General features: G+C 40.3%; 1 protein-coding gene across 2 annotated transcripts in view; it reads right to left on the bottom strand.

Annotated features, from left to right (window-relative positions):
- Positions 1-27661, bottom strand: part of tm2d2 (TM2 domain containing 2) — a 67646-nt gene that overhangs the window by 22446 nt on the left and 17539 nt on the right. The window contains exons 2-4 of one of the 2 annotated variants that reach the window (XM_039803260.1): positions 27190-27277; positions 26980-27095; positions 9320-10019 (exon numbers count right to left, since the gene is read on the bottom strand). In XM_039803260.1, the coding sequence (XP_039659194.1) occupies positions 9806-10019; positions 26980-27095; positions 27190-27277 (418 nt within the window). In that variant the 3' untranslated portion in view covers positions 9320-9805. Of the gene's footprint in view, positions 1-9319; positions 10020-26979; positions 27096-27189; positions 27278-27661 lie in introns of those variants that run through there. The other variant, XM_039803261.1, reaches the window with a different exon arrangement.

A 27661-nucleotide genomic window follows, 5' to 3' on the forward strand; every position in this document is an offset into this window, starting at 1 on the left:
ATCCAGGAGTGAGGTTCTGAGATGGCTATGGTGGCGGCATTTGAAAAAATGTCATAAAGGGTTTGCCAGATTGGATGTTATACTAGAAAATGGGGAAAGTACCTGAGCTTTCTGGAGGACTCCTAACAGCATAAACACACGGCACGCTGAAGCACTGGATACAAATTAAACAAGCATATGAGACATAAGCCTGTCAAAGTCTTTTCTTATCTTTGTGGCAGAAAAGATACAGTTGCCTTTGATAATTCTTATTAAGAGATAATGAATTACATATCAACAATTTACAAAACAGGATTCAGATAGAGTGGCGTGTCTGGTGGCTGTGTCTAGAAGGGCACTATCCTCAGTTAGTTTTTTTGTGTGACACAATCAGTGGTGTCCCTGGGATTTCAATTGTATATGATTTAAAACATGTGATCCCAACATATCATTATCCAAAATACTGCTTAATAATAATAATAACTGCTCTTATCAGTCAAATCGTACATTGAAGTAGCTGCAAGGGACTTTTAAATAATTACATTTTCTATCTGATGATCATAAATGACCTGTAACAGCAAAAAGAACGCTATTTTTATATTGTTTTTATTTAATGCCTTTGCCTGGGTCTGATTTTTCCCATTTTTCTACAGTCAAACATTCTGTTGGGTCACAGATTTCGGTGTGCTTTAAGAAAAGCCTGTGCATAAAGTAGCAGCAGGGTGGCCTCTAGCTCACCCAGTAAGAGCGTATGCCCCATGTTGGCTGAGTCCTGCAGCGGCGCAGGGTTCAAGTCCGACCTGCTGCCCTTTGCTGTGTGTCATCCCCCATCTCTCTCCCCCTTTCATATCTATCCACTTTAAAATAAAGGGCAAAGTCCCCAAAAAAAGTTATAAGTTGATTATAAGTTATCTGTTGTAGTTATGGCTGATACTGGGGCAGGGCCATCACAGAATAAAAGGAAATTAAACAAAAAACAACTAAAAGCTAAAAGGGAGAGTGACAGATAATGGGTAAAAATCCTGGTCAACTACCTATGTTACATATTTCGTTGAGTTATCTACTTACACTATCCCAAATGTTTTCAACAATTTTCAAACCCAGAGAAATATTTTATTTTAATGACGTTTCATTTAGTTGCCTGTCAGTGGCGTCATAAAACCTTTGACCCCTCTCACTCTAATTTCTGTCAAAACACGGGAACCCAGATGATACGTTCGAGAGTAATTGGAAATCATACATTGTCATAGAAAGAATACTACTTTTGAAACTCAGTAACTGTAATACAGCTTGCTTTCTGGCACAAAGCATACTTTTTTCATTGATTATATTCCACTTACAACACAGTAATACAACAGAGACCTAATTTATTGATACATTTCAATATCGATCGATCCGGCTTAACGTTATGTGCTACGTTGATAAGTAGCTCATGCTAATGCTTAGCTAGTGGGGAACGTTATAAGGTTACAACATCGTTCAACACGCTCATCAAATTATTTTAAGTATAATTGTTTTGATCAAGGTAAAGTTAACGATAAACAGCACTGGGCTAACCCACAATTACGTTCGCTAGCATTAATGTTAGCTGTATAGATAGAAGACAAATCTAATGCTAATTTAGCCAGCTATCCCACCCTATTTTTTTCTGCCTCACTCCCCGCTGCTAAGGGACTTCAGTCGGGATGAGAGCGGACAACAGCCGCGGGGATGCGACACATCCACAGTTAGCCAGCAGCCAGCCTTTATTATTAACTTAATTAAGCGCCGGGTGATAACAATGCTAACGGCAATGACAGACAGTTTAATGTTCCGTCGGGGAAACAGACCATATCACCCCAGGCGTCAGAGTCTGGCTGGCCGTGGTGTTGTGCTGAAATTCTCCCGACTTTAGCGTTTAGCGGTCTCCTTTAAAGATCAGTTTGACCAACATGTTGACTGTCCTGTGGACAAAAGGTGAAGGTGGGGAGAATTCCGGCAGTAACACTCGGCAGCCATCCCATGGATGTAGGCATATCCTCGGCCACGGCACGGCCCCGAAGATACTTGGCGGCTAGCCGCCGCCGCAAAGTAGCTAAGTCTCTCAGCAGTGTTGAGTAACGTTACAAAAAACCCTTTTCCCCCTGTTGCTGAAAACATCCAAAAAGTGACACTTGTCAGGATACAACGGCGGACCCAAATGCACGACTCAGGAATCAAGGATAAAGGTAAGTGGTTTATTGCTCCAAGAACAATGCAGGCAACGGTACAAGTCCAACAGGCAGGTGACGTGGTTGATAACAGGCGATAATACAGGCAACAGTACAAGTCCAACAGGCAGGAAAATGTGGTCGATAATACAGGCAAAAGGTCTGGATACACTGGGAAACTAAACAAGGGAACGCTGGAAAGTGAGTCACACATGGAGCTACAACAATCTGGCAGGGAACAAGTGAAACAAGAGGGGTATATATACACGGGGGATGGGAAGACAACTACACACAGGTGAATCACATTAGGGCAGAGACAGGTGATCAAAAATGTCGGGAAACAAACAAAGGCAGGAAGTCAAGTGAACGGGGATACAGACAAACAGTGAATATCAAAATAAAGCAGGAAATCATGAAAACAAACATAAAACACAATTAAAGCTGCGAGCAGCGATGGACAGGCCCTCGCACCTCTGCACGCGTTGGGGTTACCGGCGGACACCGCTCCTTGCGACCGTGCATTTACGCGGCACTCAGACACCGCAAATCGTCAACAAGGAAAAGAGAACTCCCTGCCAAGTTCAACGCTACCTCACACAAGACTCTACGTCATACAATTCATTATCTGTGAAAAGGGGCGTGGCTAAAGCATAGGGGGGCGGGTCAAACCATCACCAATTAAAAAGGAACTCTCTGCTGAGTTCAATGATATCTCACACAAAGGTCTACATCAAACGGGTCATTAGTTATAAAAGGGGGCGTGGCTTAAATATAGGGGGTGGGCAAAACCATCACCAATGAAGAATGAAGTCTCTGCTGAGTTCAATGATACCTCACACAAGACTCTACCTTAGATGGGTCAGCATGTATAAAAGGGGGCGTGGGTTAAACATAGGGGGCGGGCCAAACCATCACCAATGAAGAAGGAAGTCTCTGCTGAGTTCAATGATACCTCACACAAGGGTCTACATCAAACGGGTCATTAGTTATAAAAGTGGGCGTGGCTAAAGCTTAGGGGGCGAGTCAAACCATCACCAATAAAGAATAAACTCTCTGCTGAGTTCAATGAGACCTCACACAAGGGTATACCTTAAACGGTTGAAATGTTATGAAGGGGGTGTGGCTTAAGCATAGGGGTTGGGCCAAACCATCACCAATGAAGAAGGAACTCTCTGCTGAGTTCAATGACACCTCACACAAGACTCTACCTTAAACGGTTCAAGTGTTATGAAAGGGGGCGTGGCCTGAGTACGTGGGCGTGGTTAAAGTATAGACCCTTTGCATGTGACGTCACACTCTACTCCCGCGAATTATGAACGCCATGACGGACGGCGGAAGAGCTATTCTGTAGACGGACGGCAAGTCAAACGAGAACGTGTTCGCTGCTTATATACTGTCTATGGTTCGCTGTTCTTGTTCTCACATACACAATCTGCAGAGTAATCCTCACCAACACAAGCATGTGTATGTATTGCCTTTCTGTTTTAAATGACTGATAAATAATAATAATAATAAAACGTCCTCACCCAGCTAGCTGCCGTGCTAACCAGCGGTTCCTGCTAACAGGTCCCACATAACTATCATAGGTTATTCACTGACCTACATATCCCAAAAAGAAAGCCGTTCCCTTGATCATTTAACTTAACACGCATACAAAAAATATTGGTTAAATTAAAGATGACATGGCACGGAAACTAGCTTCAAAAAGGCCAAACAACTGAATTAAATGCGGGTCTGTGGAGCTCCTACCCCGGTTAGCCGACAAGCTAGCTGTCGAAATATTCACCGGTCACCAGCGAATATAATCACAGATTAGACGATGGCTAGATGTTACATTATGTGTGGTTAATACTGATCATAGACACTCCGTGATTTACTGCATGGATTAACGTGTGATGAATTATTTCCCAGAGCTGGGATGCGTTCAGGCATCCATTAGAAAGTTGCATTGGCTCAGCCAGTGAACAACGGTACGTGCCTCTAGCTAGCTTGCCCTGCTAGCTGATAGCCGTTAGCTACTGTCCTGTGAGTGTATTCAGACAGGCTTCTGTGATAATCATCCCAATAACAATCCACGGTGGTGTGGCTATGTCCTCCAGAGGACAGGTCATGTCACGTATTGAAGTGTATTCCCCCCTAAAAATAACAGTAGTGTGGTAGTAGCTGCTAGCTGCTAGTTGTAGCAAGAAAAGGTAAACAGTAGTGTCGGTACGTAGCGGCTACTTTGTGTAAAAAAAATAAGTGAAGGGCAGATTTGTTTACAAGGGAAGAAGCATGGAGTAATGTAACTATGGAGAACATAGCAGTTATACAACACACGGAAGAGCCTTTTGAGTTATATGGTCGTCCTTATTCATTCAAACCCGAATATTCAGACGAAGAACTAGCCTCACAAGAGTTGGAAAGAACGAGACAGACAGAGGGGCAACAGGAAGATGAACTTGCTGCTCCAAGCGTAAGCTAAAGCTAGCCTTCAGTAACTGGAAGATATAGCCACACCACCGCCACTCCATGGATTGTTATTGGGATGATTATCACAGAAGCCTGGCTGACTACACTCACCGGACGGCAGCTAACGGCTAACAGCTAGCGGGGCAAGCTAGCTACCGGCAGGATCGAGACAGGGACCAGGGTAGGTGAATTTAAACAATGTCTGAAGAAGCCATGAAGAAGAAGATAGTATTATTATTATTACAGTTTATTTAGTGTTATTTATTTGAAACTAATGAAACTTTCCGCTCGTCTACTACACTGTTTAGCTTGTGCTTCCGGTGATTCTGCCGTCCGTCATGGCGTCGTCACGTGGTCGTGGTCACGTGTTTGCAAAGGGTCTATAGGGGGCGGCTCAGTATCACATGTAGACCACACATTATAAGTTTCATGTAAATCGGATGATGTTTTTCATATAAGGCGGATTTCTTGTTGCCAGCGGGGGGCGATATGACCAAAAGTCAAGTTTGGCCTGTAGGTGTCTTCAGGCCTGGACCCTTGACAATCTTTTAATAACTTTTCATCGTTAAGGTGTTGAGATGATACAGATCAAGTTTGAAGTCCATCGGATGAAATCTCTAGGAGGAGATTGTTAATGTATAGCACCTTGACTTTTAGGCCTACTTCCTGTTGCCACTAGGGGGCGCTATGACTTTAAGTAAATATCAGCCTTTATTTGTCCTCAGGGTTGGACTCTTATGAATCCTGAAATGTTTCGAGCCAGTTGGACAATGTACACTCGAGTTACACCCACTTCCTGTTTCGGCGGCGAAACGCACAAAATGGCCACCCTGCCACAGCCACGCCCTATGAAGAAAAGTTTTTCTTTCAACAACTTTTCATCTTTAACTTCTTAAGATGGTACAGACCGAGTTTGAAGTTGATCGGATGAAATCTCTAGTTCGTTAAAGTACGACATGTGGAAATGGCCAAAATCGCACTTATTTCGTACTTTGAAATCAAAATGGCGGACTTCCTGTTGGGTTTAGGGTATGGCTCTAATGACATTTTTTGTACATTTTGACATGTTACATATGTCTACTAAGTTTCGTGAGTCTACGTTAAACGCACTGCAGTGGCTAAATTTTTTTAGCGAGCCATTTTTGTGCGCCTATTCCCAAAACCCTTAAATACATAAATTTTCACCAGACTTGATGCAACCGCCAAATTTGGTGAGTTTTGGAATATGTTAAGCCCCTCAAAAAGGCAATTCTTTTGCCGGGCAAAACAATAATAATTCCATCAGTTTCAATAGGGCCTTCGCCGGCGAAGAGCGGAGGCAGACGTGTCAACACTGACGTGATATATTGTGATATAGTGGTTTTAGCTGCTGGCTAATGTTAGCTTGCTTGCACTCTATTTGGTCAACTACCAATACAAATCGAATCAAGAACACATAATTATGTGGAGAAACTGTAGCTATTGTATCAGAATGACATGAATAAACGTTACTGAACGTAACGTGGATAAAACTGTAATGGATATATAGACCCATCCGTGAACAGATATATTTTATTTTAATCTGCAATTGTGTTAAACTATGAAAACTACAACTCCCATAATGCCACTTTACGACGTCATCAAAAGTCCTTGTTTACATCCATTGTTTTGATTAAGAGTCCCCTAGCGGCAGAAAATGACATATTGTACATTTAAGTGCTCAGTTTTTATTTCTTTTCAATCTGTGCTAGCATACTATTTTCTTTTTGTCCACCTGTACTTGTTAAAGCGCCCTTGGGTTTTATGAAAGGTGTTTTTTTTCCATACTTTGTATTTCTTTTAAACTTAGAAACAAAACACAATAACAGAACCCCCCACCCCGAACAGCCAACAACATACAACATTAGACAGTAGACAGAAAAGGTGAAAATAATAGTTGAGATGGTGGCTTAAGCATAGGGGGCGGGCCAAACCATCTCACAATGAAAAGGGAAGTCTCTACTGAGTTCAATGATACCTCACACAATGGTCTACATCAAACGGGTCATTAGTTATAAAAAGGGGCTTGGCTTTCACATCACCAATCAAAAAGGAACTCTCTGCTGAGTTCAATGATACCGCACACAAGACTCTGCCTTAAACAGTTCAAAAGCCATAAAAGACCTGAGTACATGGGCGTGGTTAAAGTATAGGAGGCAGCTCAGTATCACATGTGGACCACACATTATAAGTTTCATGTATATCGGATCATGTAAGGCTGATTTCCTGTTGCCAATGACAATGCTATGACCTAAAGTCAATTTTGGCCTGTAGTTGTTCTCAGGCATGGACCCTTGTCAATCGTGAGAAATTTCGGGCAGATATGACAATGTACATTCTAGTTACACCCACTTCCTCGTTCATCGGTAAACACTCAAAATGGCCACCATGCCACACCCACACCGTTTGACGAAAGGTTTAGCTTTTAATAACTTTTCATCTTTAAGGTGTTGAGATGGCACACACAAAATTTGAAGTCCATCGGATGAGATCTGTAGGAGGAGTTTGTTAAAGTATAGCACCTATAGTTTTAGGCCTACTTCCTGTTGCCACTAGGGGGCGCTATGACTTTGAGTCACTTTTGGCCAGTAGATGTCCTCAGGGTTGGAGTCTAATTAATCCTTAAAAGTTGGGTTTAGGGTATGGCTCCAATGAGCTTTTTTGTACATCTTGACATGCTACATACAGTATGTGTACCACGTTTTGTATGGGATTATTTTTGTGCCTTTAATTCCAAGCAAAACTTCTCAAGTATCAACCAAAAAACACTAACTCAAGCACAAAAAGTGTCACCTCAAAGGTAAAACTTAAAACTTGCAAACAAATTTGTGTAGTTGTAAACTATTGGTCTCATATTTGTTTGATATTATGTCCTTTTGTTTACAGTTCCCTCTGCTTCTTTCTCAATGATCAGTCTTTTGCTCTCTCCATCACGTTTGCAGTCATGCTCCCAGCTTTGCGTTTGCACTCCCAGATTCTTTGTTTGCAATTCTGACTCAAAGCTCTCGTGTGGGCGGGTCTTACAGGGGTGCGTCCCCATTGGCTAATGAGTGTTAAGGGAAAGTTTGAGTGACAGCTCAGCCTAAGTGCAGGTAAACTAGCTAACGTTATAGACTCAGGGCTAGATTTATCAAGCCGTTTGCGCCTGTTTCCAGGCGCTAATTGGTCGCAAAAACGGACGTAACCGATGCGGGCTATTTACAAACAAGGCGCACTTGGGTAAAATCGCAGATTGTCTGCCACATGAGCGAGAAGAGACGAGTTGCGCTTTCAATATGCGTTCGTGGGAGGGTCGTGGGGAAAGTGGGAGTTCCACCCAAAAAGGTGGGAGGATAAGCGCAAAGTGCACCTAATTATATATTCCGTGGTATTTATAAAGACTGTCAGTAAGAGCGCGCCTCTATTCTGCGGGGGAAATTCTCCGCCTCTTTAAACCAGCCGCAATCGAGTTTCCTCGTAGACCTTTATGCCGCTGGTGAAATGGCAACAGCAATTTGAGCAAGACGAAGACATAGGCGAGGCTGAAAATATTTTTAACACAAGAATCACACTTTGTCAGTGAACACAACATCATTTAGCGTTACAGATCAAGCAGACATGCAATATTAGTTACTGGAAGAAATCAAAGATGAAATTGAATCTCCCACTCAGCGTTCACATCCCATTCCAGCAGTTGTTAAACTCCTCGCTACATTACAAATATTGGAATCAGGATCATTTCAAACAGTCATAGCATCAGCAGTGGGAATATCACAGTCTGCACTCAGCCATATCATAGCACCAGTACCACTTTGCTACAGCGCAATTTACGGTCTAGTGGGCGGAGAAAGACGCTGATTGCCTGATGGGTGTCAGGGTTGATAAATACTACGCAAACTGTGGAAGCATAGCGTGCGCTATTACCGAACTCGCATAAACAGACGCAGCGCAAACTGCGCTAGTGTTAGTAAATCAGGCCCTCAGAGTCTGGTCTGGAGGATACACAAGCCACTCCACAGCGGATTCCTACAAGATTAATAAAGTGTAAGTATTGATCATATATATTATCTGTGATCTACATTGCAAGCATGGTTACTAGACGTTAGTTGTTTTGTTGTGTTAAGTTACTAGCTAGCTAGTAGCTAAAGCTGTTTAAGTTAGCATTAAATTATTTCTTATTTTATTCAGAACACAGTCATCAGGAGGTCCTAGAGGTGTCAAAAGTATTCACATTCATTACTCAGGTAGAAGTATAGATACTAGGGTTTAAAAAGACTTCTGTATAAATTAAAGTATCAACTCAATCTTTTTACTCAAGTAAAAGTACTGGTTTCAAAACTAAAGTATAAAAGTAAAAGTAATGTAAGGGGGAAAAAAGGCCATTAAGGACAAAAGCTTAGGCCGCGCCACAGGGGCCTATAGTGCACTACCCCACCTCCACAAAAAAAAAAACATTTTCTATAGGCCATAATGACTATATTGTTAATGTCATCAATGTTGTCATTAAAATGTTAATGTTGAAAAATTTAAGATGCACCCGTTTCAGCCGCATTTCTCCCCATTGAAAATGAACGCATTTTTGTACAATGCAAATACATTAAAGAACCATATACTGAGCCTTAACATGTGTTTCATGGAGCGGAATATATGATGACTAGTTGCCTATAAGTATTGTAATGGTGCAAAAAGTCAAACTTCAGAGGCATGTTATCAATAGCCTTTATTGGAATGTAAATGTACATCCAAGCTTTGCTGCAGGAATCTGTGAGGGCAACGGATGCAAGATAAAACTGTACAAGAAAATTGGTGTACCCAGGCAAGGCTTAGTAACAATTACCCTTGTATGGTTGTCTATATAAGAGTAACGAGAATATTTTTTTTAAATGTAAGGATTTTTTTTAATTGCATGAAAATGTAATGCGTAGAAGTAAAAAGTCTGCTGTAAAATAATTACTCCAGTAAAGTATAGATTCCCAAAATGTTTACTTAAGTATTTGTACGTCGTTATTAGACACCTCTGGGAGGTCCCTGGACTCCACTTTGCACAGCAGAGCTGTAAATCCCCTCAAGTCAGCCCACAGTTTTATAATTATGGTAACCTGAGGCCACATTGCTGGAATTCTCAATATTTAACTGATGTATGACGAAGAAGTGATGAAGTGGGCCAAGTCCTCACTCGGCTCTCTGTCTCAGTAGTAGGTGCACCAGTTGCTGTAATCACTAGGCATCAGGCCGCCAGTGATAAGTAGGATCAAGTCCACAAACCACCAAATTCCCAGGCCTCCCAGGGTGAGCAGCTTCCCAACAGCAGTGCCAGTGTGGCCTAGGCAGAAACGATCGACCCCAAAACAACCCAGGAAGAAGGAGTACAGCAGGGTGGTAATGAAATAGTGTCCGGTGTATCTGTGCAAAAACAGCAAAAAGTACAAGAACATTTTAGGCAATTTAAGGTCAAAATATGTGCAAATAAAATAAATCAAGAACATTTAATGTTACATTTAAAGATGTAGTGGATAGAATGCAAAAACAAACAAAAACTGAATTTGAAGTAGCGTGAGACCTTCCTGCAGCTCACCCTTCCTGCAGTTCACCCTTTCCATCGTACAAGCAATGCAGACTAGGGGTCCACCGATCCGATATTAGGATCGGATATCAGCCCACAAATTGAAAAAATAGCTTTTTTTTTTTCCTCCGTCGCAGCACCGCGACCCGTTAACTGCGTACCCTTCTCACTCATGGTAGTAACTTCATAACCCACAACAAACTCTCTTTAAAAGGATAAAACACCATAGCATATAACAATTTGTGACTTAAACAGTTTCTAACACTAATAATTTTACACAAATTTAATTTACAAACGTACACCGCCCAACGGCATGCTGGGTAACATTATAGCTGCTAGCTAGCCAAGAAGCATTAAGCTGGGAGAGGCTCCGGTCGGTACTGCACATTCAAGAACCGAGAAGAAAGTTAGCTAGAGGATGAAGAAAGACCGGAGATACACCAGAACGTGTGCTCAAGAGAGGAGCCGTCTGCTGTTCCGAAGTTTTTTGTTTCTAAAAAAATCTGACATAATTTAACCACTGTTGTTGCCCGTCGTTCGTTACTGTGCTAACGTTAAAGACATGTCACTTCAAGCATGCAGCGGAGCAACATTATGAACGCAATAACAATCCACCTACGGTCCCACTACAGACCGTTGAGAAAGACGGGTTCAGAGCAATGATTAAAACACTGGATTTAAGAAGTCTTGCCTCGCTGAAATACATCCGCCAACCTACTAACATTATTCAAACAGCGAAGGAGGCTGACAGCGGAGCTACGTTCAGTCGCCCACTACAACAACCTAACTTACCTGTGGCCAAGGTAGTGTTTATAGAACTAGCTTACAACTATTTTGTTTTGAAAGGGAAACAATGTTAAAATTGTTTGTATGTGTAGGCTATTCATTCGATTTGAGTTTATTTTACTACTTTGCAGTTTGTACAATAAAAATAGTTTAGCTTCTGTAACTGTTTCATGGATTCTCTTTCATATAAAGTTATTGTATAATGTCGTGGAGCCAAACCCTTTAGTAATCAAAGCTTTTAGTAAACATGATGACATTAACATGTTTTTGTGATATTCTATGTACTCCTGACAGTAGAATAAGCCATTATAAACCTATATAAAAGGTGGCCCATTATTGAAGGCCCATTATTGTTATTTATTTAAATTTATTTTAAGAAGTTTGATTACATATATATTTTCGATTTGAATGCACAATTGTTTTTTAAATAAATAAATAAGAATTCAATACATTACATCTATGTTATTTTGTCTTAGTTAGGAAGGTCTGGTGACTTTAGTCTTATTAATTAGCCTAATTCAGCAACGGTATTGGATCGGTATTGGGTATCGACAGATGCACAAAGACCTGGTATCGGGACTGAAGAAGTCGGCTCGGTGCATCCCTAATGCAGATCTCTCTCTCTCTCTCTCTCTCTCTCTCTCTCTCTCTGACCAAAGTCTGCAGTCACGGCTTGATTTACTATGGCCTGACAACAGAGCAAAGAGGAAGAAGTCTAGTTTTCAACATGCTTAAAGATTATTATGGAATTTCTGGCCAACAACTTCAAAAAATAAAGTGCCTACCACAGCTTAAATTTCAACACCATTTAATACCTTCTACCGCCATTATTTGTATAATTTCTGAACCTTCAGATGTCCAGGGTAAAGTTTAATATGTTACAAAACAAGTATGCAAAGATTAAAATGATAATGATAAAACAAACCAGAAAGAGAAAAGAAGAGAGCAAGAAGACAAGAAAGAAGCAAGAAAACACCTGCAGTTTTGATCTACTCTGAACATACAATACAACCAAAACCTGTTCTGTACAATATACTGTAATGGGTGTCCACATTGTGACCAGAAACTGAATATTATAAGCTTTAAAAAGAAAGCATTTATCCAAGTACTACATAGTAGTAGTGTCGTTGAACAGATGCTGCTTTGATTATGTCCAGCCACTGCACCTCTCTGATCTCTAGGCAGTTACTACAGAGATTTAGCCCATTTGCTGATAAATACAGAGATGGTGTACGGAAAAAACATGGTCAAAAAAAGGTGGTGGTTCTGTACATTAATAAACATTGCCCTCTAGTGGCAATGTCCTGATACCACAGATGTTTACAGGGCTTAAAAGGGAAAAAAAATCCTGAGCCTGAAACTTTCTTTCATTGGGGGGGTGTCACAGTGTAATATTTCAATATGCACTCATTAAAGTGAATTTGACTGGCAAAACAGTTAAAGTCCTGACATTACACAATAATAAAAGTCATAATTTTTCAAAACTAAAAAGTTTTGGATAAATTTTTACTTCTTCCAACCATATGTTAAATTAAGATGTAGATTTACATATTGCAATAATATCATAATCCTACAATGAATCATTGTGAAAACAAAACTCTAGATGTTATGTTGTTACTTTGGCCAGGTCATCATCAAAAAAGCGAATTAGTACATTCATGATTTTGTCCATGTTGATATTAGCTGCTTTATTTACATTTATTAAAAATGTTGCATTGTTTATCTTTTCATATAGCTAGATCTCTAAACTCTGGAACAAGGCCGTTATGTTTAGATATAATCATATAATCATTTGAATGCCGTTTTATGTTAAAGACCACTTAACTGTAATGTAGATAATGATTATGTAGAAAAACATATTTATTAAAGCTGCAAGCAGCGATGGACGGGCCCTCCCGCCTCTGCTGAGTTCAATGACACCTCACACAAGACTCTACCTTAAACGGTTCAAATGTTATGAAAGGGGGCGTGGCCTGAGTAAGTGGGCATGGTTAAAGTATAGGGGCTCAGTATCACATGTAGACCACACATAAGTTTCATGTAAATCGGATGATGTTTGTCATATAAGGCGCATTTCCTGTTGCAAACGGGGTGCGCTATGACCAAAAATCAATTTTGGCCTGGACCCTTGTCAATCGTGAGAAATTTTGGGCAGATACGACAACGTTACAACAACTTCTTTGTTCATTGCTAAACACTCAAAATGGCCGAAATCCTGAAAAGTTTTGAGCCAGTTGGACAACATACGCTCAAGTTACACCCACTTCCTGTTTCGGTGGCGAAACGCACAAATTGGCCGCCCCGCCACGGCCACGCCCTATGACGAAAAGTTTCTCTTTTAACAACTTTTCATCTTTAATGTCTTAAGATGGCACAGACCAAATTTGAAGTTGATCGGTTGAAATCTCTAGGACGAGTTCGTTAAAGTACGACATGTGGAAATGGCTGAAATCGCACTAATTTCGAACTTTGAAATCAAAATGGCGGACTTCCTGTTGGGTTTAGGGTATGGCTCTAATGAAGTTTTTTGTACATCTTGACATGTTACAGATGTGTACCAAGTTTCGTGAGTCTACGTTAAACGCACTGCAGGGGCAAAAAAAATAGAATACGTAAATTTTCACTAGACTTGATGCGACCGCCTAATTTGGTGAGTTTTTGAATATGTTAAGCTCCTCAAAAAGCCAATTCATTTGCCGGGAAAAACAATAATAATTCCTTCAGTTTCAATAGGGCCTTCGTCGCTGTCGGCGCTCGGGCCCTAAAAAATGTAGGATGGTCCACATTCATTATAGGAGGGCCTAGATTCTAAACTTAGCACAAAAAGTAAGGAAATTTGTGTTTGGTAGATTATTTTTCTGTGTTAACAATGCTTTTTGGCAATAAATCTTACCATTCCCATTGGAAAGCCTGTTTAGTTCCCTTTGAAATGGAGCCCCAAGAACCATAGAGAGTATATAAACTGGACCAACAGATCCTGTTGCTCTGGATGGAGACCAGTGAAGGATATTAGAAGCACTAATGAGAGAGCGGCGCAGCAAGATGCTGACGGGCGTGGAGCTCTCAGCCTCTTGCTGGAGCTCCAACTGCTGTCTGTCCATGCATGCCGAACCGTAGGGGTCCGTTACACTACTGTATATTCAACATCACTGACAATTTATTGATCAATATTTCAAAATAGAAAACACTACACTTCATAATGTTTTGTATTCATGACACTATTCAGTCCCTCAAGAATTTCGCGGCCTTTTTTTTTACGGCTATAGATATATAACAATAGATATGACATGTAATTCTGACTTGCCATTCCCGGATGGAACCACTTGGTGGCCATCTTACCAGGGTTAAGTTTTAGAATTACTTCAATTGGAATCAATGGAGAAAGAGGCTCATGTTGTCTTTATAATCCTTATATTTTTCTACCAATACATCAATAGTGGTTTTAATTCAAAGTAATGACCCTAAGACAACTGTGCCTTTCTAGAAGGAAACAAAAAAAATAGAGATTTGGGTGGAATTTTGATTGATATAGCTCCAAGAGAACAAATAATTCGTTAAATCATAAAGATAATCCCATAATTTTGCATTCATATTGCAGGTAATAATTTTATTTTTTCAATTTTGCCTGAACATAATAAGTAAAAACTGAATGGCTAATATACATTAAACTATATTTTTTAATGTAGAAATCCTAAAGAGATTTAGTATTATGGCCTATAGAGAGGTAGTTACGATAAGATGTTAGAGAAACATCCAACTGTAATTTATTAATACATTTATTTATGTCTGTAGATTTTATCTCAACTATAAGACCACATTTCCCATCAACCCGGCTACTTCTTGTTTAGCGTTTGTTTTCTTGTTTTCTACTGTCAATCGGCCGGCATGGAGTTTGTTTTGACGATGAGCGGAGTAGTTGAAGAACCTTGCTAGCTTCAATTAGTTTTTGTTGATAAAAACTATAATGACTTCATCAGAACTGCTGATGGACTTGTCGCAATTGTCTTTAATTTTCATTGCGCTAACATTATGGAAATTACATTTACGATAGTAATGCGGAGACTTTGCTGCTGAAGTAGGAATCCTTTCTGGATTGACGTTACTTTACCTCATCATGATATGGACTATTAAGTTTTAATTTGCTTTAATGAAAGGAAAATCGTGTAAAGGCATGAGGTAAGCTGACAACAATAGATGTTAATATATAATGACTGATAGCAGGATTCCACATGGCTAGCTAATGTTTGGGGAGCTAACGTTAGGTGGTGAAAATGTAACTTTAAGTGCAGCTGGTCGGTTAGGGTTCTGTGTTGCTGGATGTGGCTACTGTTGATTTATGTAACGTAACTTTACTCTATGTGTAACGTTACATTTTAACGTACCGTTAGCTTGTTGGATTTGTCTTGAGACATTAAATGAGATTTAGGAAAACTTACAGATTGAGTGAAATCAGCCGCATAGCAGTCAATGAAGGGGTAATATTAATATAATATTAATATTTTAGAAAAAACTGTTATACCGTTAACGTTACTAAACGTCCTATTTGAGGTCAAAAATCAATCAACTAAAACGATGTTTGCTGTTCATAAATGCTGTTAAGAGCTAGCAAGCAATCACCAATAACTGACATCTCAGCCAGTCTGTTAGTTAGGTAGCTAGTTCACCAACTTTTCTGTATTTATAGTAAAAAAAAAATAGAGGAAAATTGTTTTAGGGAGAATATAACATACCTAGTAACATACCATATCAGAATGCTGCAAATGTTGGTATAATATGAAACGGTCTGGTGGATTTAAGACAAAAAATAATTTATTGAATGAATCAAATTTGAACATTTCTGTCAATGGCTTATTGCTCTTTACATTAGAGCTGTCAGTCTTCCTCTGTAACACCATTCAAATTTCATTTGTTATGTTTTTTAATAATGGAATATTTAAAACACCGTAACTTTCCCGCTTCGGTCCCCCAACAGGTTGTCTCATTGGAACTGCAGCTCGTGCTACCCGCCGCTTCAGTCCCCCTACAGGTTGTCTCATTGGAACTACAGCTCTCGCTAAAAAAATGTAGCCCGTTATAAATATGTACTACACTATTCAGGCTTATGCATTGTCTATACTACTATAAACATAAACAGACCTGCCAACCTTGAAAAACTTTTTTGAGTAGCAACTTACTGATTTATTGTCGAAGTTCTGGTTCATGAACACGGCGGCACACGTGGAAAAAATACCATTAAATGTCAAATCTGTATACATTTTAAACCCTGAAAAAATTATTATGTTCAACTTTGAATTAAAAAAAACATTAATTATATTAAATACAATTAAAAGGATCATAATATAGTCCAATAAAATATATTACACTGCATAATGAGCACTTTTACTTTTAGTACTCTAAGTATATTTTGATAATACTTTTGTACTACTACATAGGGAAGATGTTTAATGCAGGACTTGTAACTGACAAGTCATTTGTAACTCTACAACACTGTTTTTTCTACTTTTACTGTAATACATAATCTGAGTAAGTCTTCCACCTCTGGAAATTCCACCAACAGTCGTGCATGAACACCTGCAGCAGTGTTTAACACTGAAAACACACAGCTCAGTTCATCGTTTCCTTGCAGCTCTGCTACAGTAGCAGATAACCTTTGACGTTACCTGCCGGTCACATCTTCTCTAAACAGTCCGCTCACAGTGAAGTCCTGCACGGATCAATAGGTGTTACAGTCCGGCGGCTGCTCGCTCTGTTTGTTATAAGACGCACACCGAGTAGATTGATGCGCTCACAGAGCCAATCTTTGCAGATGTTACCGCTCGGTGTTTGGCTAGCTAATAAGCCGTTAGCCTGTTAGCTTGAGCTTTGTCTGAAGGTACCGAGCAGCCAGCCAAGGTCCGACAGACACCCGACACATTCCGCACATCCTCCGCTCAGTTTAACCGCTAACCCCCCGGTACCGGTCAGAGAGGCCTGTTTACCCCCCGGTACCGGTCAGAGAGGCGTGTTTGCTTTGTGTATTGGTCCTCCGGTGCGTCCAGTGACAGGCTCCTGTCAGCTGTTAATTAGCCTACATTAGTAACAGTTAATTTTGTTGTGGTACGGTATGAACTTAATCCTAGGAAAGGCAAAACATAAGACCTTTGTAACGAAATCCAAGACTTTGTATACCAAATGCAAGGCTTTATTAATAATATAAAAAATATTTCTCCAAAGTTGACAGGTAGGCTACGTAAATTAATTCATTTCACAATTTCACCTTTCTACATCAAATCAGTTTACCTTTGCAAGCCCTGTCCTCCCTTGGGGAAACCCATAGATATATGGGGGAAACCAACCAAACTAAACGGGAATGAGGGAGGAATAACACTTGCATCTGATGCTTTCGTTTTACTATCAACTGATATCCCCGCTTGACATTAAGGAACCAGACGCTGTGATTGGTCAAACTCTTCTTCTTTAGTTTTTTTCCAGCATGCTCGTGGCTGCTACGCTATTTTAGCCTACGGTCTATGGTTTTAGCCATAGGTTTTAGCCGCCTACTACCATCAAGTATGGACTGAGACGGTTACTGCGCGTCAACGAGTGAACTCAAGGCAGTCACCTGATTTTCGCGTAGTTTAAAGTGACAAATCGTATCACCGTATTTTGATGTCAAAATGCGTATCTACTACGCAAAATGCGTACAGGTTGGCAGGTCTGCGCGCACACACACACACACACACACAAATGTAAATACAGTCCTATTCTAGCCCTCACTAACAAGGGCAGACACACATTGTGGTCGCGGTTGCCTTTTAAATTATCCTGCGGAGATAATGCCTGTTGGCTGCCGCTCACATTGCAATTTAATAACAAGTAGAACTATTCAGAGGTCATTGGGCCCGTCCAGTTTAACTCCACATACTGTTGTGTTGATGTAGTTTATTGTCAAAACGTTTGCTTTCTTCCGAAGTCGACTATTAAAATGAACAGCTCCATCAAAAAAGTCACCACGGACCTGTTTGCCAGGGCTGGGGGGGGGGGGGTTGTTGTTCGGACAGATCTGCCCCCACTGCTAAAAAAGAAATCCTAAAGGAAACACTGGGTTATTGTTACACATTCTATTATTTTCTTACTGATTCCATTCAGCATTGTCCCATTAGCATTTAACATCTCACATAGGCCTATTCGTTTTCCACATATACGAAACATACAAATATTTCACAGCAGGGATCAAACACACGAATAGACAAAAACACAGTTAAACACAAAACTCTGTAAACTCGAAATAAGGACATTTTTCACTTCAGTCCACATTTTCATTCCCCTCTTGTAAAGACCTTTCTCTCCTGGTGAAGGATAATGCCGAACACAATCTTATGAACAATTGAACAGTCAAAATTTGTAGCAAGAACCAAGGGGATCCATAAGAAACAAAGTTTTTACCAAATATTCAGTTCTCAATGGTGTTACAAAATCAACCCAGTTACTCCAGAAATTCTTAAATGTATCTAATTCTAGTCTAACTAAGAAAGTCAGCTTTTCCATCCTGTAAATGTTATACATTACTTCGACCCAATCCTCCATTTTAGGTACCTCCGTTTTCAGCCACTTCCTGGTGATAGCTTTTATACCTGCCACTAACATTACGCTGAATAAATATTTCTCCCCTGAATATATTAATCTCTGGTTCACTATTCCCAAGTACAAATCGAAAAATGTAAATGGAAGTTCCATTTTTAAAAGGTTTTCCATGCATTTCTTTAATTCGAGCCAAAAAAGGTATAATGGAGGGGCATTCCCAAAAGATATGAAAATGATTGACTTTACTTTCTCCACAGTCTCCAACATCTCATATCCTGAGATTTCTGTTGTGCTGGTGTAATAAAATATCTTACTATGTTCTTCCAACCATATTCTCTCCATGAGAGGGAGCATTTTGTCTTCCATTGTTCATTGATCTCTTCCCATTCCTCTTTTGACAACATCCTTCCCCCCGCCTTATCCCACGTTTCTTTTACTGTATTATGACCTTTTAAATTTTCCACTTCTTTATATATTTTGAGATTAATTTCTTGCCCAGATCTGATTCATGTGCTAAAATAAATAATTTAATAATTCCCGACTCTACCTCATCTAAACTGGAATTTTTTATTGTTTGCTCCATATAACGCCTCATCTGTAAATATCTGTAGAACTCCTGATTTTTCAAACTAAATTGATTCTAAAAGATCTTGAAAACTTAAAGAGCCCCCAGAATATTGTTGGTTCCCCGCCCCAACTTCTGAAGCTCCCATCCATTGTATTAGGTGTAAAATCTGAATCATGTGCAATCCACCGCAGTAACCTACTCTGCTCTATAAGGTTATTCTTTGCTATAACCTCAAACCAAATGTTAAGGGATAAACCCAGCCATGGATTTAGTTCCTCATTAAGATGTTTTCTCAGTTTTTTATCATTTATTATAGCTTGTATTGGAATGGTAGTTGATGTGTGGCCTTCGATGTCTTTCCATCTTGCACTGTAGGCAGGATTACACAAGTTCCACATAGTTTTTAGTTGCACCGCCTGATAATAGCTCTTAAAACAGGGCAGGGCTAGTCCCCCTTTAACTCTGGGAAGCTGTAGAGTTCTATATCTTATCCGTGGTCTGTTTCCTTGCCAAATGTATCGAGAGATGTATCTGTCCCATTCTGTAAAGACTTTGTCTTTTACTTCTACTGGCAGAGTTTGGAATAAATACAACAGCCTTGGAAGAACATTCATTTTGATCACCTCTACCCTTGAAGCTAAGCTTGTGAATGGGATTAGGTTCCATTTTACCATATGAGATTTTATTTTTGAAATTAATGAATCATAATTTATGGATTTCAGTTGAGATAGGTCTTGAGGTAGATAGACTCCCAAATATTTAATGGATTTTGATTCCCAATTAAATTTGAATTCTCTTACAGCTCGATCCGGAACATAGTTGAATGTGAGAACCTGTGTCTTTTTCACATTCAATTTATAGCCTGATAATAAACCAAAGTCCACATCATCCGCGAATAATGCTATTTTCTGTTCATCCCCCTCTAGGTCTACACCTTTAATATCTTTGTTTTGTTTTATCCATTGTTTCAGGGGTTCCAAATAGATAGCAAAGAGGAGAGGGCTAATTGAGCAGGCCTGACGACATCCACGTTCTAGCATGAAAGAGCTTGAGAAATTTCCATTGATCTTGATCCTTGCTGTGGGTTTATTATAGAGAGATTGATTCATGGACACCAAATCGCTCCTGCACCATATACAGGAAATATACCTTTTCTGCATCCAGTCCCACTATTATTGCTTTTTTTTATTATGGTTTGCATTACACGTAATGTGCGCCAAATATTATCCTGTGTCTGTCTTTGTTTTATAAATCCAGTCTGGTCCTGGTGAATTATATCTGGCAAAATTGTTTCTAAACGTCTGGCTAGGCAGTGAATAGTCTGTAGTCTTGGTTAAGAACACTCACTGGTCTAAAATTAGAGCATTCCAATTTGTCCTTTCCTTCTTTTGGAATAACCGAAATGAAGGCTGCCTTCCAGGAGTTCAGGATTTCTCCCTTTTTGAGTACCCAGTTAAATGCATTTTTCAGCAATGTTTCCCGCTGCACTTTATAACACTCAGATGTATATCCATCCGTGCCTGGAGCCTTATTTGTCCAGCTTCGAAATTGCCGAGTTGACTTCTTCAGTCGAGATCTCCCTGGTCAGAGCTGAGTTCTGGTCCTCAGTTACTCTTGGCAAATTTAAAAAATCTAACAATGAGACTATTTGATTCTTATTATTTATGTCTGGTTGAGGATAGAGATTTTTGTAGTACATTTCAAAACAATCATGTATCTCTTCTGTCCTATAGTTTGTCGAATTGGTAAATGAATCCCCGATTTTATAAACATTATTATTAGGGCCCGAGCACCGACAGCGGCGAAGGCCCTATTGAAACTGAAGGAATTATTATTTCTTTTTCCCGGCAAATGAATTGGCTATTTGAGGGGCTTAACATATTCAATAACTCACCAAATTTGGCAGTCGCATCAAGTCTGGTGAAAATTTACGTATTTTAAGGGTTTCGGGAATAGGCGCTCAAAAATGGATTGCTAGCGCCCCCTAGAAAGTAAAAAAAAAAAATGTAGCCCCTGCAGTGCGTTTAACGTAGACTCACGAAACTTGGTACACATCTGTAACATGTCAAGATGTACAAAAAACTTCATTAGAGCCATACCCTAAACCCAACAGGAAGTCCGCCATTTTGATTTCAAAGTTCGAAATTAGTGTGATTTTGGCCATTTGCACATGTCGTACTTTAACGAACTCCTCCTAGAGATTTCATCCGATCAACTTCAAATTCGATCTGTGCCATCTTAAGACATTAAAGATGAAAAGTTGTTAAAAGAAAAACTTTTCGTCATAGGGCGTGGCGAGGCGGCCATTTTGTGCGTTTCACCGCCGAAACAGGAAGTGGATGTAACTCGAGTGTACTTTGTCCAACTGGCTCGAAACTTTTCAGGATTCATAAGAGTCCAACCCGAGGATGGACAAACAAAGGCGTTCGATAAGGTCACATCGATCCTAGTCAAAACAGTAAGTAGAAAGCCAAAAGTAGGTGCTAATACGTTTAAAGTACCCTAGAGATTTCTCCGATTGACAATCCTATACCTGATTACCTACAGCCAAACTATTGTTTTAACGATCAAACACCTTTAACGAGAAAAAAAAAAACTTTTCGCGCAAACGGTGTGGGTGTGGCGGCCATTTTGAGTGTTTAGCAATGAACAAAGAAGTTGTTGTAAATTGAGTGTACGTTGTCGTACCTGCCCAAAATTTCTCACGATTGACAAGGGTCCAGGCCTGGATACCTACAGGCCAAAATTGACTTTTGGCGATAGCGCCCCCAGCTGGCAACAGGAAATGCGCCTTTTATGACAAACATAATCCGATTTACATGAAACTTAGAATGTTTGGTCTACATGAGATACTGAGCTGCCCCCTATAATATGACCATGCCCACTTACTCAGGCCACGCCCCCTTTGATAACATTTGAACCGTTTAAGGTATACGCTTGTGTGAGGTATCATTGAACTCAGCAGACTTCCTTCTTCATTGGTGATGGTTTGGCCCGCCCCCTATGTTTAAGCCACGCCCCCTTTCATAACTAATGACCCGTTTGATGTAGACCCTTGTGTGAGGTATCATTGAACTCAGCAGAGACTTCCTTCTTCATTGGTGATGGTTTGGCCCGCCCCCTATGTTTAAGCCACGCCCCTTTCATAAATGCTGACCCATCTATGGTAGAGTCTTATGTGAGGTATCATTGAACTCAGCAGAGACTTCCTTCTTCATTGGCGATTGTTTTGCCCGCCCCCCCATGCTTAAGCCACCCCCCCTTTCATAAATGGTGACCCATTTAAGGTAGAGTCTTATGTGAGGTATCAATGAACTCGGCAAAGCCTTACATTTTTTTTATTGGTGATGATTTGACCCGCCCCCTATACTTAGGCCACGCCCCCTTTCACAACTAATGAACCATATGACGTAGAGTCTTGTGTGAGGTATCATTGAACTCAGCGGGCAGTTCCCTTTTCATTGGTGACGATTTGCGGTGTCTGAGTGCCGCGCAAATGCACGGTCGAAAGGAGCGGCGTCCGCCGGTAACCCCGACGCGCGCAGAGGAGCGAGGGCCCGTCGATCGCTGCTTGCAGCTTTAATTTTGTTTTGTTCTGTTTTTGTTATCTACCTCCCCTGTAAAGCGACTTTGAGTCTATGAAAAGCGCTATATAAATTCAATTTATTATTAGGGCCCGAGCGCTGACAGCGGCGAAGGCCCCATTGAAACTGAAGGAATTATTTGGGCCCGAGCGCCGACAGTGGCGAAGGCCCTATTGAAAGTGAAGGAATTAGGGCCTGAGCGTCAAATGAACCCGCAAATGCACGGTCGCAAGGAGCGGCGTCCGCCGATAACCCCAACACGCACAGAGGCGCGAGGGCCCGTCCATCGCTGCTCGCAGCTTTAATTAGGGCCCGAGCGCAGAAAGCAGCGAAGGCCCTATTGAAACTGAAGGAATTATTATTACGGCAAATTAATTGGCTTTTTGAGGGCCTTAACATATTCAAAAACTCACCAAATTTGGCGGTCGCATCAAGTCTCATGGAAATTTACGTATTTTAATGGTTTCGCGAATAGCCGCACAAAAATGGCTCTCTAGCACCCCCTAGAAAGTTAAAAAAAAATTTGCCCCTGCAGTGCGTTTAACGTAGACTCACGAAACTTTGTACACATATGTAACATGTCAAGATGTACAAAAGACTTCATTGCAGCCATACCCTAAACCCACAGGAAGTCCGCCATTTTGATTTCAAAGTTGCGATTTTGGCCATTTCCACGTCGTACTTTAACGAACTCCTCCTAGAGATTTCATCTGATCAACTTCCAATTTGGTCTGTACTATCTTAAGATAGATATATACATTGAGAATAGTGCTCCCTCTACCCTCCCCTTAATTAAAATAAACCTTCCCTGTTTGTCTGAGGTTTCTGAAAGTTTTTCAAGTGATTTTCCCCGATATTACAATGGCCACTCCCCTCCTATGACCTGTTCTATAGGATGAAGAAAATACTTGATTAAATCCATTTCTTTTAAGCTTTTCATGCTACCTCTCTGACAGGTGGGTCTCCTGCAGCAGAGCCACTCCCACCCCCTCTTTCTTAATTTTACCTAGTATCTTGGATCTTTTAATTGGGTTGAGTATCCCATTTACATTATATGATGCCATCTTTAATAATCTTTTCTGGGTTGCCATATTTGCTGATTCTCCGTCTCCTCCGTCCTATGCTTACCCCTTATGCTACCAAATTGGCAAACTGCCCTAAACATTAAAGATACAGAATCAAAACTAATCACTGATGAACTAGTTATTAACCAGAAAACTCACTAGAGGGACTTCAAACTAACTAATGCCCGGCCTTGAAGGGGATCTACGTCATGGATTGCATTTCTGGCATGCCGCTCTCTGTTAACATTATTTTCCACACAGCGACAAACACAAATCAACAGAGAACTCCGTAATGAAACATTATCTAACAAGTGTATTAAAGCGGCTATTGTAGAGGCTAACAGTGCTTTGTTAGCATAATGACATCATGTTAGTAAGCACAGCCGAAACGATTGGTCATAAACTAGCTAAATAACAATAGTGTTAGCCATGATGCTAATGGCATTGAAAACTAAGCCGAACGGTGCCCTCACTAGTATTTTAGTGATTTATAAGCAACCTTTTTCTTGCAGATTGTCACGTTATTAAGAATACAGCTGTTAGAAGGTAATATAAGAAGTCAAAGCTAAATCTGCCAGCTGTAGGGCAGCTAACATTAACTTTAGCTGTCTCCATGAAGCTCCCAGCTAAGCTCCTATAACTCGCGACCTAGTTAGGAAACCAGAAAGAGCTAACCATTGATAACAAAGCATTTTGGCTCGGTGGATATCGAGTTAAAACTATTTCCCGTCCTTCTTCCACAGCCTGCAACTAACTAACGTTACTTGGTACGTAATGTTAGCTCACAATGCCTTGTGTTTCTCACTCTCATAACTTACTGTTCATCAGACGTGACATGAGAAGATGGAGATTAGCTAACGTTAGCCAACCTATTTATAAAAATAATTAAAAAAAATTTTTTTTTTAAATCACATTCAAATAGTAATTTCAGCATTCGAATAGTATTGATTTTGTTACTATTCGAATTATATTCAACTTTCGGAATTCGTTCCAACAGCCCTACTTTACACTGACACACATTCATACGGTTTGATAAAGCACTTATTGGACTTTAACTTATCATTGCACTTACAATAACTGTATCCACCGTATGTATGTATGTATGTATGTATGTATGTATGTATGTATGTATGTATGTATGTATGTATGTATATATATAAAAAAAATATAATATATATATTTATTATGTCAATTATTTTAAAGAAGAATAAGGAGTTGGTACATTTTTTTATTTTTTTTATTTGAAGCACATTATACTGTACTCAAAGTCTTATAGCAAGTTAAAATTCATTAACTTGAAATCGGACACCGTTGTTAGGTTTATAAGACATTTGGTTAGATGTTGTGTAAGTGGCATGACGAAATTCAAACTGTAAATATACTCGAATTAAGGCAAAAAGGAAGCTAACTATCCGTGATTTGTAGCTAGGATTGAAGGGACAGTCGCAGCTAACGAAACACCTAGCTAGTCTTCACAAATATTAACTTGAAATCGGACACAGTTGTTAGCTTTATAAGACCTTTAGTTAGATTTTGTATAAGTGGCGTGACATGTGTGTAACATGTGGTAAGAGATTGCTGGTGTAACAAGCTCGCTGACCGCGCTCTCACTCTCACACAATGGGCCATTTAGCTAGCAGGAAGAGGGGAGTTGAAGGCCCTGGAGCTCTGTCAGGGCAGCGATGTTGGTAGTCCCTGCTGTGGGCTGCCAGCCGTGACGGAGCTCCAAGTACCTCATAGCAGGCCGGGGGCTGTGAAGGAAGGCAGGCCGGGCGGCGAGGCAGCACCGCCGCCGGGCGGCAAAGCAGCACCAGCGGCTGAACTCCGATACAGTCTTACCAAATTTGCAATTAGCCATAAATTTTCGTAAAACGGCCCATATTTGAGCTTTATATAGTTGATTCCTCGCTTAAAAAAGTCTCAGAAGTGAATTTAATAATGAAATAGCCTGACAAACAACATAACTTTGCAGTGTCTGAAATATGAGACCTGCTGCCGAGTCTCACATATGTTTCTATGTAATTTGCTCAAACCAATCAGCGCGTAGCTCATTCTGAATATTCATTAGCATACCATATTTGGAAGAAAAGCTCTTGTTCCAAATAGAGCCATATTCACAGGGTAGTTAAGGGCCTAATAAAATAGCATTCGGGCAATTTTCAGCCCAACCAATGTTACATAACCCATTAGGAGACCTTAAGGAACAGTGTAAAATACCCTATATAATCATTCTATCACCCCTTTAACAATATACAGCTGTGTTAATAACAATTAAAACTGTAGACAAATGTCAGCATGTGGACCGGCGGAGCCGTGTCTCTCCATGAGCCGCTTTCCGATGTTGCAGGTGAGCCGGCCGGTGTGTGAGTGAATGGGGGCGGGGCTTCGCGGAGGAGAGATCCAAACACAGGAGGATTTTACAGAAGGCTTTACAGAAGGAATGGGTCATGTACCGCAACATATAAACGACATCGCTTCGTTCGTGGAGAGGCAGCGGAGGCGAGGACGTTAGGTGCACTGGTGCAACCTAGGAAAAATCTTAGTCGCACCCTTACAAATTTTGGGAGCATTTGCGACCAAATTGGTCGCACTCTCGAGCCCTGTGAAACAGCAGCAGCTTTCAGCAACTTTAGAGTGATTGTATTGTACAAATAAGCTACAATAGTAATAGCAGTTACCTTATAAGTCACTCCTACATTGTTTTATTTTTTCACCATAACTTTGTGCCTGAAAATGTATCAGAATGCAGGAAATGAAGTATTTGACGCTTAAAATTTCCTGTGGGACGACCCCCAGACCCACCACTTCATAAGCGTCCCCCCAAAAGACACATTCTGAGCCAGGAAAGAACCCTGTAAAGAGGCATCAGTATGAAATTAATAACTAGTACTCAAGTATTGGTTACTGTATAAAGTCAGGGCATATGCCCGTGTTTGTCTGATAGGAGGGGCTGGACACAGAGGGGAGAGAGAGCAGCAGGATGAGGAGGTCTCCCTCTACTTTAAATTTTGGCTGGGTTTTTTGGCATTCTGCCTCCTTCAGCTTTAACTGGTAAAGCCAGAGAATATTCTCATTGAGATTTTAACTGAATATTAAATTGAAATGTCAGCTGATTCAAGGGACATATTTCAAAATGTAAGCCTGCATTTAACACATTAAATTAATACTTTTTTGCATGTAATTTTGACATACAGTAGATTGCACAACCGCAACTGTTCAGCAGGGTATCCCTTACTTGATGCAGGGTACGTTTCCTCTGAGGAATTCTCTTGGTCCGGCACACTCTATCTCATCGAGTGCAGTGCAGATAACTGGTGTGTGGTTCACCTCTTTTTGAGTCTGGCCACCCCACTAAAGACAGAAACAGTAAGATTAAGTGCTGGGTGATTAACAACATAGTATGTTCTTTAAAAAAAAATAAAAAATAAATAAAATAAACACTTACTCCAACACAACCATGACCCATTTCCAGAAAGGCACTGTGGTTGCCTGCATGATCTACAGGAGCTTGACAGTAGATGAACTCCTCTGGTCTTCATCATACATCACATGTTTAACAAAAGACAAAGAGATGGATGTAAGCTAGTATGCCTCTGCTGTGAAAATGACTGATAACCTTCAACAGGAAACTGTAGATTCCATTACTAGGGATGCACGATACTGGATTTTGGATCTGATTTTGGATATTCGATATGCCGATATTTTCAAACTAATTTTGGCCGATACCAATGTATATACACATTTCTCCCCTGATATACTGTATATACACTTTAATTATACTGAAGAGAAATCCAACTAGCTCTCCTGTACTACCTTTACCTTATTACACTCATGTGTTGTAGATAAGGCAATACACAAGGCAAACATTTGATTCTACCATAAATGTATCATTTTACAAATGTAAAACAGACATTCAC

Source organism: Perca fluviatilis, chromosome 6 (genome assembly GCF_010015445.1).
Source record: "Perca fluviatilis chromosome 6, GENO_Pfluv_1.0, whole genome shotgun sequence".
NCBI classification, from domain to species: Eukaryota; Metazoa; Chordata; class Actinopteri; order Perciformes; family Percidae; genus Perca; species Perca fluviatilis.